Raw genomic sequence first — 13,400 nt, forward strand, 5'->3', positions numbered from 1 at the left:
CCATCCAAAGTGGCTAGGAGAAACTTACATCAATAACTTTCAGTGTGTTCATGCTGAACAAACAATGCCAGGATTATTTTTATGATATCAGGCTCACATGGTTTGGATGATGACTCCTCCTTTTCCCCATAATTGTACTCTCGTTGTTATAGTCATATCATAGTTGTTATACATGTAGCTATAGTTTATAGTCACAATTTGTAGTTTCATGTGTAATCGTGTAAAATAGCCGTGGTTTCCCCCTGATTTATGAATGCAATGCCATTGGGTGAAATATTTTGGAATTGTTTGAGCGCTTCTTTCTCAATGAAGGAAGGTACTAACAGCACAAACCTTGATAGCATCGTGATCCCTAAAGCAATAGGAGTTTGTAAATCTTTGTTTCATGTCTGTACCCCCAAGGAGACAAAAAGTATGAGCATTAGTCTGCCTTGTGTTGAACAAGTGGATCACCATAGTTTTGTTCTCACATTGTCAATTTTGCCTGGCGATGGTTGTAGGAAGGGCCTGGAAGACAAAACTTACCCAGCAATGGATTCACCTGTTCATGGAAAATTTGATGATGTAAGTTGCATCTTGGTAGAAGACTGCAATCATAAGTTATGACCGTTTAATTAAGTGCCTGTAGTTTATATTCTTTATTGTCACTGTACAAATTGATTTTAGTTCTGTTATTACCACTTTGTAGCACTGTCACTTCAAAAGTGCTTGGCTTCTATAGCTGAAACTTCAGTTTACCATTCCTTGGCTATCTAAAGAAAATGGAAATACAAAAAAATGAACTAGTACTGACATGTGGGGTTCTTGCAGATCCAGTCACGATTGTTAGCAGCTGCTTGTTCTTTGCACATACTGATTGAAAACACCTGGAAATTTTAAACTGATATAAAACAAATTCCCCAAGGGGGATTTTTTGGGACTTTGGATATGTTGTTCTATGAGAAAAGAGCTTTAAAATGATACCAAACTTTCTTTTATACCATTTTTTTCCGGGATATAAGTTTTATCTACCGGACTATACTAAGAGATCTATAGCACTGTAAATTGACACATTTGTCTACGTTCAATCTCATTTGCCAGCGTTTGCACCATTCAGTATTAAAAGATTTAGGTCTTGCTGTAATATCTCAGTATCTCTTGGGGAGTCAATCACACGGTACAGAATACAGTCATCTGCAAATAATCTCAATGTTGAAGAAAAACACCAAATCCAATGTCATTTATGTAGATAAAAAAACCCCAGACTTAACTCGAACCTACTTAGATGCAGTACCATCAATAGTGACGCGTTGTAATCTGTTTGTTAACCAGAGTGATATCCAGTCAAGCACCTGATTAACAGATAGATTACAACGTGTCACTGTTGATGGATAATAATCAGTGATGGGCAAGTTACTTTTTAAAAGTAACTAGTTACATATTACATATTACTTGCAGCTGAACTATTTAGTTACAGTTACATATTTATTTATTTATTTATTATTTATTTAAAACTTTACAGTGTAAACAACAATGATGTACAGGGGAATTGACATGTTGACATAGATAACTTAAGAGTTGTTACACTGATGGAATACTGGCATCCTGTGCCAGTACCCAAACTACATTACTTATAATTACACTTTAAGTAAACTTATAATTACTTAACTTACAAATTACACCTAACATGAATTATAAATTACATAATTTGCAGTTACAAGTTGAAAATTACTTGACTGTAGTAATCAGGACTAGAGATGTTCAAAGTTCATGAAGGAGTTGTTTATACAGGAGCCACAGGGGCATAGATAATGCAGTTTGTGAGAATCAGTGGGGTTGAAGTTGTCAATGAAATGTTTCCAAAGGAACGATTTTATTTGATTTGATTTTTGATGGTAAAAGTTGTTACCAATAAAATAAAGTAACTGTAATAATATTACATATTGTAATTATTACTTTGTGTCCACAGCCTCACGTTTGAAACTACCACCTTATCATGTGACACGATTGCGTTGTTGGACAATGTGCAAATCTTGATTATAAGTAAGAAGGTGGTGAATAAGCCTCATTCAGTAGTCTTTATTACTTCGTTGTGGCTAGGCGTTACTCAGTGGATTACTAACGAGATTAGTAACTTCGTTACTTGTAGTAATAATATTACGTAATATTAGATTCGTTACAGTAACTATATTACTAGGCATTCCAGTATCCGAGATTTTTTAATTAAAAAATTCTCCGTATATTCCCCAATAGAACCCTGGCACAAAACAACAACTCGCGTTTAACTTGGGATTGCTCCGTAGTCCTAGCTCCAATGAGGATGAAAATCGCTATGGGGTTTGTCCACACACTGATCATCATGAAAAACTTAGTTTTGTCGTGCGCGTTACATATAAGTAAGTTTTGTGTTGTTTTGTAATCTTTTCAAGCCTTGAAATGTATGTAGAATACTTTAAAACTTTTAAAAATGGAATTTTCTAGTGATTTGCTAAGTAACTGACTGATGCCATCAGAGAAGCATAATTCAATAATGGCTAAGGCTACAGGCTGATTTTTCACTGTTCGACATTGCTTCAGTTGGACACGTGCTTTTTGGCATACCACAGTATGTACAATGCATTCTTTATAAACGTACCAGTGTCCTCCTTTGTGTCCTATTCATCTTTGCTGACAGTGAAAGGTGTCGATTTGGTGGTAGCATGTGATGGCTTCCCTCGTAATGAAAATCTTGAAAACAGAAATGTCTTGAGGTGGAGCTAACGATACCACAGGCCACAGCACTATATACTATGATTGCCTACATTATCCAGGAGGCAATCATAGTATGCATGATTGTAGTATGTAGTATATCTGTTTCCATGTTTTCTTAGCTAGTTAACAAGATCATAATACCAATACCACATCAAAAATTCCCAGTACATTTGACTCAAACCAAACATGTATATATTTGCCCCAAATCTGTTTAACTATTAAAGTGACTATTTCAAGTTACTATTTAAGTTTTCCAAGTGCATATTGTGAGTCTTGAATACAGATGTGTTTGAAACAGATAAAAGTTTTAAATGTATAAAATTGCTAACTTTCATATTTAGCCTTTAGCACTTTTCTTAGGGTAAACAGGTATCAGGTGTTAATTGTACAACACCAGCAAATTCCATTAATACTCAGATAAGTAACAAAGTTTCATAAGCACTTTGAATACTACTAAGGAGAGTAATTATATCACTATAGGGCTAGCCAATTGTAGCCTAGGCATGTATACACCATTAAGTCATTATTCATTAGTCTAGAGGTAAATTGCAATTGTTGTATTGTGATACATAGGTAGTGTTCAAGCTAGATTACATACATAGGAGCTGTGATAAGCACAGGAGAAAAAAATGTTTTGAAATGCTATTCTATTTATATATTCAGACTGAACATTATGATGAAGAGAGGGCCTCTTTTGATGGTTACAATCAAATAGCTGACCCGAATGCTGGCTCCATTGCAGCATACCTTGTTAATATATACCGCAAGGTTATTGAACGCTGTCTCTTGAAACACAGCAAAAGATGTACCAGCAAGGATGTAAGCAATATATACTACTGTATAGCTATAATGATTGTGTGCTTGTTGTTAATTTGAAGGTAGTGGAGTGGTGGTCAGAGACCAATTTTTAATTGTAGTCACCATGGATACTTCATGTCACATAATGTAATTTGCAAAATTTATCAGTTCATTATACAGTATCATCATTGTCATCACTTGAATCAGTTATTGACAAGTTTGAACATATAGTTACGCCACAGTCTAGTAAGGAATTAATCAAGTGAACCAATTTAAGGTACACATTATGACAATTGTAGTGCGTTATAGCATTTGGATTTAATCCAAGGCCATTGTACAAAATTGTACTTGCAGATGTTTTGAAATCATCTGGGTAGAATCTTGGTGGTGATACTGACTCATGTAACATGCACTGTGCTCACAAGTTAGTATCAAAATCTTGAAGCTGGTCTTGCACCCCTGTAATTCACATGTTACATCCGTGTTTGTATATACATCTAAACTCACCATGCAGTACTGGCATGTCGTAAATATCATCAGGGCAGCCATGTGATGAACGAGCATGTCTGTTCTTTCTAATCGGGTGAGAATTCCACTCTGCAACAAATTCGTTAAGATCTTTCTGTAGAAGTTCCCCAAATACAAATGTAAGTGTGTATCTATAAAGTAGAAACAGATATTTATAACAATTATTATTACGTACAGTAGACCATCAAAACTTTCTAGGCTTACAGTACTTGTGTTATTGTGCACAACAAAATAAATGTTCATATGCATTTGTTCACCATCTACTATAGCTAGCACACATTTTACTTCAAACCATCTTACTCTGACCTGTGAATGGTTTTGGTATTATCATACAATCCCTCTGATTGAAGTCCCTATAACACAGAATTATCCTTTAGCATTATGTAATAGTTAGACTTCAGACCACAGGGGTCTAAGTGCTTTTGTAACCCAATGGCCCTGTGTCATGGCACCTGAGTGAAGCGAAGGCGCTAGCTACTACAGGGCCTAAATTACTTAGACCCCTGTACGTGGTCTGAAGTCTAAGTTATTTAGACCCCTTATGTAGCTGTAATACCTTAACACTGTTGACAGCTGCTTGTAACAGAGAAATGTAGTGTTTATTAGTAGAAACAATTAAGCCATTACTCCACCATAACAACAGTTATGGGTTTAAAATTACTGAAATTAATTTTCAGGTGGCTATGCATTGCAATGCTACCAGTGCAAGTGCATGTAATAAACATGAAAAGGGTCTAAGTAACTTAGACACCTCCAAAATCCACCAAATCCACCACAAAAAGGGTCTAATGATACTATTACTAGGATAGTGTCACATACAACCATATAAATACACTAATGGGACATTGTAGCAACAGGGCATACATACAGTGCATAAGGAATACATACAGTAATACCAAGCATACTTTACATAAATCAATCCACCAGTTTGTCTTAAATCTCCGTAACTGAGACCACCAAGCTTCTATTCTCTGTAAATCACAGTAAGATATACATTTAGCAGAACAATTAAGCATACAATATTTGCTGTTGATGGTCCATATATAAAGCTCTTGGAGCCAGACAATCGATCAGTGTGATTCATCCTAAACGCAATGTGAATTTTAGCAACTGCACAGTTTTCAGTGCCATGGTCAGCACGTACCAGCCTCGGGCAGCCTATAGCAATGAAACAAGTTTCACATTCTTTGATACTAGTATCAATTTTATCCTACTACAGTTCTAAGTCGTATTAATAGTTGTTATCCTATTAAAAGCATAAACAATTCAATTACTAATGTCACACAATATGACGAGTGCATGATAATCTCTTGTAGTCATGAAAACATGAATATCAACAACCAGCAGTATAAGAGATTAAAACTATTAAAATACACAGCCTTACTTACTTACTTACCTCTTGCACTCTCTACACATTCCAAGTAATACCTGGCAATAACTTTAGGGTCATGATTCGTAGGAGAAAGATGCAGCCAAACTATTTTTCTTGAATATCTATTAAGTACATAATATTATAATAAATACACATATATGGAGCTGATCTAGTTGCTTAATATCATGACACACAGTAGTGTGTCATGCAACCAAGAAATTAAAGCTGGCACATCTTACCATGTGCATATTAACAGGAAGAAAGAAAATGCTATTTTCAGTTCCATAATTTTATCTCCAAAGTACACCATTTTTTACACTATAGCTAGGGTATAGGCCACACAGAAAATTTGATTAAACTTGCTGCAGCTATTTGTGATATGGGTGGCCAATTGCAAACTTTCAGTGTTTTTTCTTAGGGTCTATGGGGCACTTTGCAAAAATTGTTATGAAATACAAACATGTAAATGCTTGAAAATTTGGTACAGATAAAGGTAGATTCACGTAATAAGTTTACAAGGAATCTGATAAGTTTACACTCTGCTGCGAACATTTACTCGCATAATAATGAACTTTTTTCATGGCTACAAGGTAAACCGCTAATGGGAATAACTTGAAATTATATGTGTATATACATAGGCTGATCATAGCAATGCTTTTTGATGGTTAAAGAAGTAGCAGCTATAGATTTAAAAAGCAAAAGCCAAGCAACTGTAAACTGTGGGGTCAGAATGCTCTCTGATTTTGGGACCATACAGAGTACAGAAAAATTGAATGCACACAAAAACAACCAAGTTGTGAAAAATGGGCGTGGCCTTCACTAGTCTGAGGAAAAATCAAATGTAATCAAGTTTTCTTTATGCAATCTCAAGTATAGGATCATGGCTTTGTACATACCTTAGCTATACAATAGCATATATATATATATATATATATATATATATATATTATCCATCAATGCATCCATGTATTGACAGTCCATATGGTGTCAATTTGTCATACCCATCCAAGTGCCAGATATAATTAGGACCCTGTAGAATGTATCAATGTGCATCATTTCATATTACATTTCACATCAATTACAATATGTGCTTAAAGTGCATACATACATATATTATTATTATTATATGTGTTTATGCACTGTATGATATACCGTATGGCAGTACTGTATATAGGGATCACAGAGGTGTATACTTCCTCACAAAAAAATATTGACAATAAACCAGCTAAACAATATCTTCATGGTGCCTTGGCAGTATTGGTGAGGTATTGTATAACCAAGCCAAACAGTACCTTTAGTACTTGCTATGAATTAAAAAAATAATATTCATGGGATTTTCCACTGACTGATTGACTAAAGGATGACTTCAGACATGCAAATCTGAATAACAGCAAAAGCTATACAGGCTGGATTTTTCACTGTTCGATGTTGCTTCAGCCCAACAGGTACCCTTTGGCATACAGCAGCACATACAATGCATACATCGCAAACTTAACTTTTGATGCTCCTTTGTGTTCCAATTCTCTTCGCTGATAGCTCAAGGTGTTGATTTGTAGTAGTGCTACATAATGGCTTCCTTATATTTGTAAGGGGAATCAACCCAGTTTTCCTGGATTTATTGCAGAGGTGCTTTCTCCTAGTGTTCTTTGTTTGTAACATTGTATAACAGGCTAAACATAGTTGAAAACAAAGCATACAATGGCCACTTCATTATTTTAGTAACTGATAGCTGGGGGATACAAATTTAGATGAAAACAATAAGTATGGCACCATTCTTTCGGGTTCACCAGCCATAATAATGTTACAAAAAGTACTAAGCAAACAAAAACTTGAATTTAAATTTTTGATTGGAGATAACAGAAATAGCAAAATAAGGGAGGCTGCCTACACATGAAGATATAATAGTGGTGGACATTTAATCCTTAATTCCATCACAACTACTTTTTATTTCTATGATCCCTAATTGAACTTCAAATTCCACTTGTTTAATATATGACTAAGAAATAACAGAACATGCATGGATAGACTAATTACATTTATAGTTAACTATGTTGTGCTTAGTGGACAATAAATTGCTTGATGTTAAAATTGTTGCGCCTAGTCTGCATGGCTACAAGGCATACTCTTTTTGTACATGACTGATCACTACTTGGACACACTACACAGTAGCGCTGAGTGATAACTTTTAATGTTCACATTAGATGTGGATAAACAATACTGATATATGTATTGCAACGTCACTGTTAGAGCTAATGAACAGCTTTCCTTGCCCAAGAAGTTAAGTGGCAGTGTTCTAGTCTATAATTATCACATTCTATGATGCCATTAGTGCTTTTAAAATAAAATTCTTTAAATACTCTAATACAACAGTCAGTTTCTATTATTAAGGGTGCTCGCTGATATTTGAAGCCGTTTAAGTGCCAGCCCAGAAACCACATGCGGTTATTGCATCATAATTGGCATTACTACGTATACTTGTAGTATCCGTGTTAAGCGGACATGTTTTGCGCCAGAGAACACGAGGAAGAATAGTGTGTTTTTTTGCTTCAGAATTGTCACTGAAGTGTTAGCAAATGATTGTCTGATGGATCAACAGTTACACTAACATGAATTAATCTAAAAGTAAGTGTTATTTAAGGCAACAAGTGTGAACGCACTTTTCGCTTGTAGGCGACATGCGTTTGTGTCTTGTTTTCTCGAGTGACAGGGTATGCTGGTAGTTAGTATTGTAATTGTAAGCTGCTTATGTAGGGAACAATGTTACCAGCTGGAATCACAAGGCGTTACAAGCTGCTGATGATGGCGTCCCTAGCGCAACCTATCCAAGAGCGACTTGGCAACTCCAGGCAGAGCAAGAAGCTGTTCCTGTGTGTGAAGAAGAGAAATCAGAGCTTTTTGTGTTTAGAACAGCGTTTATGACATGTTATTTTGAAAAGTTGGTGGTTGCGGTCAATAGGAATTTGTGTGGTTATTGTATCAATAACGTTGGGCGCACGCAATCTTTGCACATGTTTACTAAAAATAAAACTAGTTTTTGAGTGATAGCCATGAAGGCTTCAAATTTTGTAGGGAGATTCGCTGATAAATTCTCCAGAGGTCTATGTTTAGATTTTGTCCGTAACGTTATGGCTTCATGAGTTACGGCACCGAGAACATGAGGTTTTGAATGGTGTAGCACACTTTTAGTACTAACTTAAGTTCTATGTACACTGTGTACTAATACCAAACATAGAGTTGTGAGTTATAAGCTGAAGTTTGTTCAACGTGGTTTCCAGTGCGCTACTGTGAAAAATGGAGGACTAGTTTCGATTTAAGCGCTTCATAAAGCTTCAACACTTCCAACGTAAGTAGCATATGGATTCGTTTTATACATTATGTGAATATAAGCAACAATACAAAAATTGCATGTTTATGGCTTCAAATAGCCGTGAGCACCCTTAAGTTTGTCTACACTATCAAACAATAGTCTAATCAAATATTAATTTTACATTATTATATTTTGTACCAAAAGAAGTGTATTCATCATCTTACACAATACAAAAGCTACAAACAGAGCAAGGTAATACAGTTTCAGTGAGCTATAACTAGTTTGGCTAATCACTAAAAGTAACTGTCCCTTGATTATTAGTAGGTACTAATCATTAGTCAGTACTAATCATTAGTCAATGTCACGCATATTTATTTTGCTTTATGAAACTAGAGTTATACATAAGCATGCTTGAGTTCTATTTTAACACAAACCTTTGCAGTATATATTCTCCGCTTAAGTCTCCTCTTCTTTCGAACTTCAACTCCCAATGGGTCAATTTGTCTCATCATTCTCATCACTGTATCTCTATAATCAAACAAATCATATTGCCAAATATCAAAAACAGTGCACTCTTTATTAACTACATTGTATTGTACGTAATTTCAAATTTAAGGGCTTCCACAAAATCACTGCCCACAAACATATGATGCATGGTTATAGTTATATAAGAAGCTTCCTATATCCTGGTTATTACACTTGAACATATAGGAGTGCATCCTTATGTACCCATACCTTCTAATACGCAATCTAAATTTTCTGTGTAAAATCCTCCATACAGCACGGTAGCCACGTAGCCGATCAGATGTTTTTACTATTGACTACAAAAATTATATAATCATCAAAACAATAATCATAATAATGAAATACCTCAATAATCGTCTTCACTGATTCTTCAGGAGGATCAGGACAGCGTCTCTTTAACCTCAAACGTCTTAGTTGTCGCTTAAGCCAAGACATGCTAAAACATATAATATTATGTATACAGTGAACAGTAGTAAGAGTATAGAAATGAACATGAAATATATACCGTACGCAAGGAAATTTTGACGTAAGAAAAATTTGACGAATTCAGACTTCAGCGGATTTGATGTATAAAATGTTGACGAAAATCAAGAAATTATAGGCAAAACCTGTACTTTTAAGGGTGCTTATAAACATTTGACAAATTTTTTTGACGTCAAAATTTCCTTGCGTACAGTACATCCATTTTTGTTATACGTATATACAGTATCGACATGTACCTTTTTTTAACTCCACGTATACGTTTCAAGCGTTCTAGTATGATCTTGTATGGTCTTCCAGAGTAAAAATATTCATATATTACTACAAAAAAAAGTTAAAATGGGTATAGGAAATGCATTTCAGTTTTGAACGTACAAACTTTAAGCATAATGGTATACAATGTATAAATATGTATACTATAAGCACGTCTACAATTGTAAGCTGCTGTCAACTTATAATAACTTGCAGGTTTCATTTTTGGTAGAGTAGAGAACAAAATGGGTGGGTACATGATTGGTTAACATTAACATTATATAATGTGAGTTAATATTAGCATCAACTATGTTTATATACTCCACAATGTACTTTTACATGTTTTTCAACACACAAAATTATGGCAGTTAACATATGTGACCGGATTTGTGAAAAGTGGTCTTCCACACACATCCGATTTGCCAACTTTGACAATCTATAACGTCATGTTAGAAAGAGCTATTGACTTGAAATTTGGTCAGAAGTGAACACCAACATGGTTGAATGCATGGTGAAAATTTCAGTGTAATATGTTACTTGAATACTAAGATATGGTCTCCCAAGTTTATGGAATTGGATGTGTGTGGAAGACCCCTTTTCGCAAATTTGGTCACACTATATAGCATGCATGTACATGGTTCAGTATTATACAGATTGCAAAATTATGCTGAAGGTCCACCAGTATCCTGTACTGGATGGTGGCCAGGTTGATTTTAAACTAGCTGAAACTGTTAAAACTATAGAAGCAATCAAAATTTGGTATAGACCATACAGTGGGTGATTTGTTAATGTCAGTCCTAGCTACCAAAAGAAAAGGGATGGAGCCTAAGGAATACAGTGGTTTATGGCTTGTACTGCCAATCATAACTACCACTTGGTTGCTAGGAGACATTACATTCTTACAACCCAAGGGGGTGGCCATAAATGTACTAAGTCTACTCCCATTCAATTAGCAAGGTCACAACAAGAGCAATGAATGACAGTTACCTGAATTGTAAAATCTAACTCTTAGTCCCACTCTGTCCTACCACAACTGATCATGACAGGACATTACGACCAGTCTACTGCAAAAATTATATTTGTTTCTGCTTGTGTCCCTGTTGTAAGTGCTCTAAACTCTCCTGCCCTGTAAATTTTGATTATGTAGCTAAGTTTGTGTTTTTGGTACCAACTTTTAAAACATCTTAATTTTGCATGTTGTCTACATGTACAGTAGTTAAAAGTATAAGTAATTAGTTAGGGCAGTTGGCACATGTTGCCATCTCACCCTCAACACCACCATGCTATTTTTGTACAATCATTAATGTAATCTTGCATCTAGTGTTGTAAAGCAATAATAAATAAATAAAATAAGCCTTTGATTTCATAGTAGTGAACATGTACACTGCTTTGAAATTTCGTTGTAAAGACCACGAACTGAACACGATGGGGTAATAATGGCAATGTGCGTCTATCAATGCAATGCCCGACTATGCACTGATATGGGCTGAGGGTGGGGAAAGGTCAGGGATGGTGGAGGAATTGATCGCTAAATTTCCCCTGACATACAGTATAGCTAGTGGGGATTTGTCTTCACTAAAGAAATTCACTCAGACAGCAAAAGTGTGTGCTTTCAGTAGTGTCTCAGGTGCTAGATACTACGTTCATACTAGAATCCACTCGAACTAACTCATTACTAGACCAATCAATGCCACATGACCGTACAAATCCCGATCCCCTCCTAGCTCCCCGCAGTATTCCCGGGGTTTGCAGGTCGACACTTGGTCGGGGTTTGCATCGCTAGTACTTCCCCAGTAGGTGGGGAATTGTAATTTTCAGTGAAGCAAATCGCCACCTTCCCCCACCTCAGCCCGTATTAGTGGTAGTCGGGGATTATATTTGTGACCTCGATTGTGAGACACCCGTTTCACTTTAGGATATTTAGCTCAAAGATTTTCTTAGGCTCCTAGGCTATGGGAGAACACCTCGAACAGGCTCTGCCTTCTGTGTATACACCCTCCAGTGCCTAACTGGTAAAGTAGATAATAACAATAACAAGGTACGTAGCTATAGTCTTACCAGCATCCAGGTGCGGCGTAGAAGACGGTCGATCATTTGAGGCATCCATGACTATTTACGACAGGTAGCTACCACTGCCGGAACAGCCGAGGAAACAGTTACACGCTCTGTACCGTTGCTCTATATAAAGCACGTTGTAATGCGGAGGCACGCGACGCAGCATCATGTGTCACGGACTGCATGTCAACGCACCAATGGTCCGGGCAAATAAGGTCCGGGCGGACCATTTATGCTGTCATAAAAGGTCTGGCCGGACCGTTTATGCACCCGGACCAAATATTTTGTTACAGGACGTATACGTAATGTAGAAGCGGCTTTTCTCGCTTAGCCGACGCGGCTTCGCAGGCGGATAGCGGCTTGTATTGGCCGAATCGGCTTTTGCAGGTGGCTAGCGGCTGACTTGCTTAGCCGACGCGTCTTTGCAAGCGGCTAGCGGCTGACCCTTCTCGGCCACCATAGGCTACTGACCTTACCAGCAATATCATTGTGTCCGGCAGCTAACGTCAACTGAAAGCAGACGGACATGATATGTACGCCATGTTTAAGCTAGGTGGCTTTCCTCTCCTCCCTCAAGTCTTCAACTTCTTACACATTGAATACTAGTAGCTAGCGGTGAGTGGGCTGAATACTGTACGTACTAGTCAGTGATACGGCTGAGTCCGCCGAATTTTATTCTCTTTCCCAGGTTGAGTCTTGAACTATTTCTGCTGTGTCACGATAAGGCGCCTAAACTCTCACGAGCAGTGGTGACTTCCGTTGGAGCGGCCAATTTAATAAACCCAGCGTGTCACACGAGACTACTCAGATATGAGCTCAAACGTGCCCGAAGAAAGAATGAACAAGATAGTGAACGTCCAGTAATTATTCACGAACAAGTAAACACTTTAGTATCACCTTTTAAGCACTACAATTCCTCAGAGCCGAAACAAACCGCTTTCAACTACTCAACACGGTTCTGTTGTTAAAGAAGCCGTTTCTATGGTAATACTCTTCACTCTAAATAATGTGCTTGTAATAGAAATGGTATTTAATAATTATACATACGTATTTCAAAATATTCTTGACTCTTGAGTAACAATTCGTCCTCCTGCTTTCGTATTGTCTGTTTCCTTCACTATGTCTTGGTCAGTCTGTAAAATAAAACATGAGTCAGTAAATGGCTGCCATTGAAAAGGAAACCTAAATAATTACTTTCCTTTTTACATTGAGTGGCTAGAATTGAACTGGCTAGTTAATGGAGAAAATATCATAGTGAGACAGCTATAAATGGCTCATCATTCAGTTCAGCTAGTAGCAAGCTATATATATATACTGGCTCACTGAGTTCACCTTAGTTACTAGCTAGCTGGT

General features: G+C 36.7%; 1 protein-coding gene and 2 long non-coding RNA genes across 3 annotated transcripts; 1 reads left to right on the forward strand and 2 right to left on the reverse strand.

The window, feature by feature from the left end:
- The first annotated feature begins 2,472 nt into the window (after nucleotides 1-2,472).
- LOC136253273 (uncharacterized) lies at nucleotides 2,473-3,710 on the forward strand. The gene is made up of 2 exons (XR_010700043.1): nucleotides 2,473-3,549; nucleotides 3,609-3,710. It is a non-coding gene; the product is annotated as an uncharacterized lncRNA (long non-coding RNA).
- On the reverse strand, nucleotides 3,619-9,564 carry LOC136253272 (uncharacterized). The gene is made up of 9 exons (XM_066045910.1): nucleotides 9,471-9,564; nucleotides 9,170-9,263; nucleotides 6,376-6,458; nucleotides 5,453-5,547; nucleotides 5,075-5,214; nucleotides 4,962-5,027; nucleotides 4,363-4,409; nucleotides 4,036-4,187; nucleotides 3,619-3,987 (listed from the first exon to the last, which is right to left on the reverse strand). Exons 2-9 carry the CDS (start codon nucleotides 9,251-9,253, stop codon nucleotides 3,947-3,949), a joined length of 708 nt encoding a protein of 235 aa, XP_065901982.1. The 5' UTR covers nucleotides 9,254-9,263; nucleotides 9,471-9,564; the 3' UTR covers nucleotides 3,619-3,946.
- A 41-nt stretch (nucleotides 9,565-9,605) lies between these two features.
- Nucleotides 9,606-12,297, reverse strand: LOC136252015 (uncharacterized). The gene is made up of 3 exons (XR_010699311.1): nucleotides 12,051-12,297; nucleotides 9,980-10,061; nucleotides 9,606-9,696 (listed from the first exon to the last, which is right to left on the reverse strand). It is a non-coding gene; the product is annotated as an uncharacterized lncRNA (long non-coding RNA).
- Nucleotides 12,298-13,400: the final 1,103 nt, after the last annotated feature.

Source organism: Dysidea avara, chromosome 4, assembly GCF_963678975.1.
Source record: "Dysidea avara chromosome 4, odDysAvar1.4, whole genome shotgun sequence".
Taxonomy (NCBI): domain Eukaryota; kingdom Metazoa; phylum Porifera; class Demospongiae; order Dictyoceratida; family Dysideidae; genus Dysidea; species Dysidea avara.

What these genes read in the sequence shown, in the direction of transcription:
- LOC136253272 (XM_066045910.1), bottom strand. Translation starts at nt 9,253, where the DNA reads ATGAGAATGATGAGACAAATTGACCCATTGGGAGTTGAAGTTCGAAAG. An exon ending in ATGTGTAGAGAGTGCAAGAG is followed by an intron (nt 5,215 to 5,452) that starts GTAAGTAAGTAA and finishes TCATTGCTATAG; the next exon opens with GCTGCCCGAGGCTGGTACGT. An exon ending in GGTGGATTGATTTATGTAAA is followed by an intron (nt 4,410 to 4,961) that starts GTATGCTTGGTA and finishes TCTGTGTTATAG; the next exon opens with GGACTTCAATCAGAGGGATT.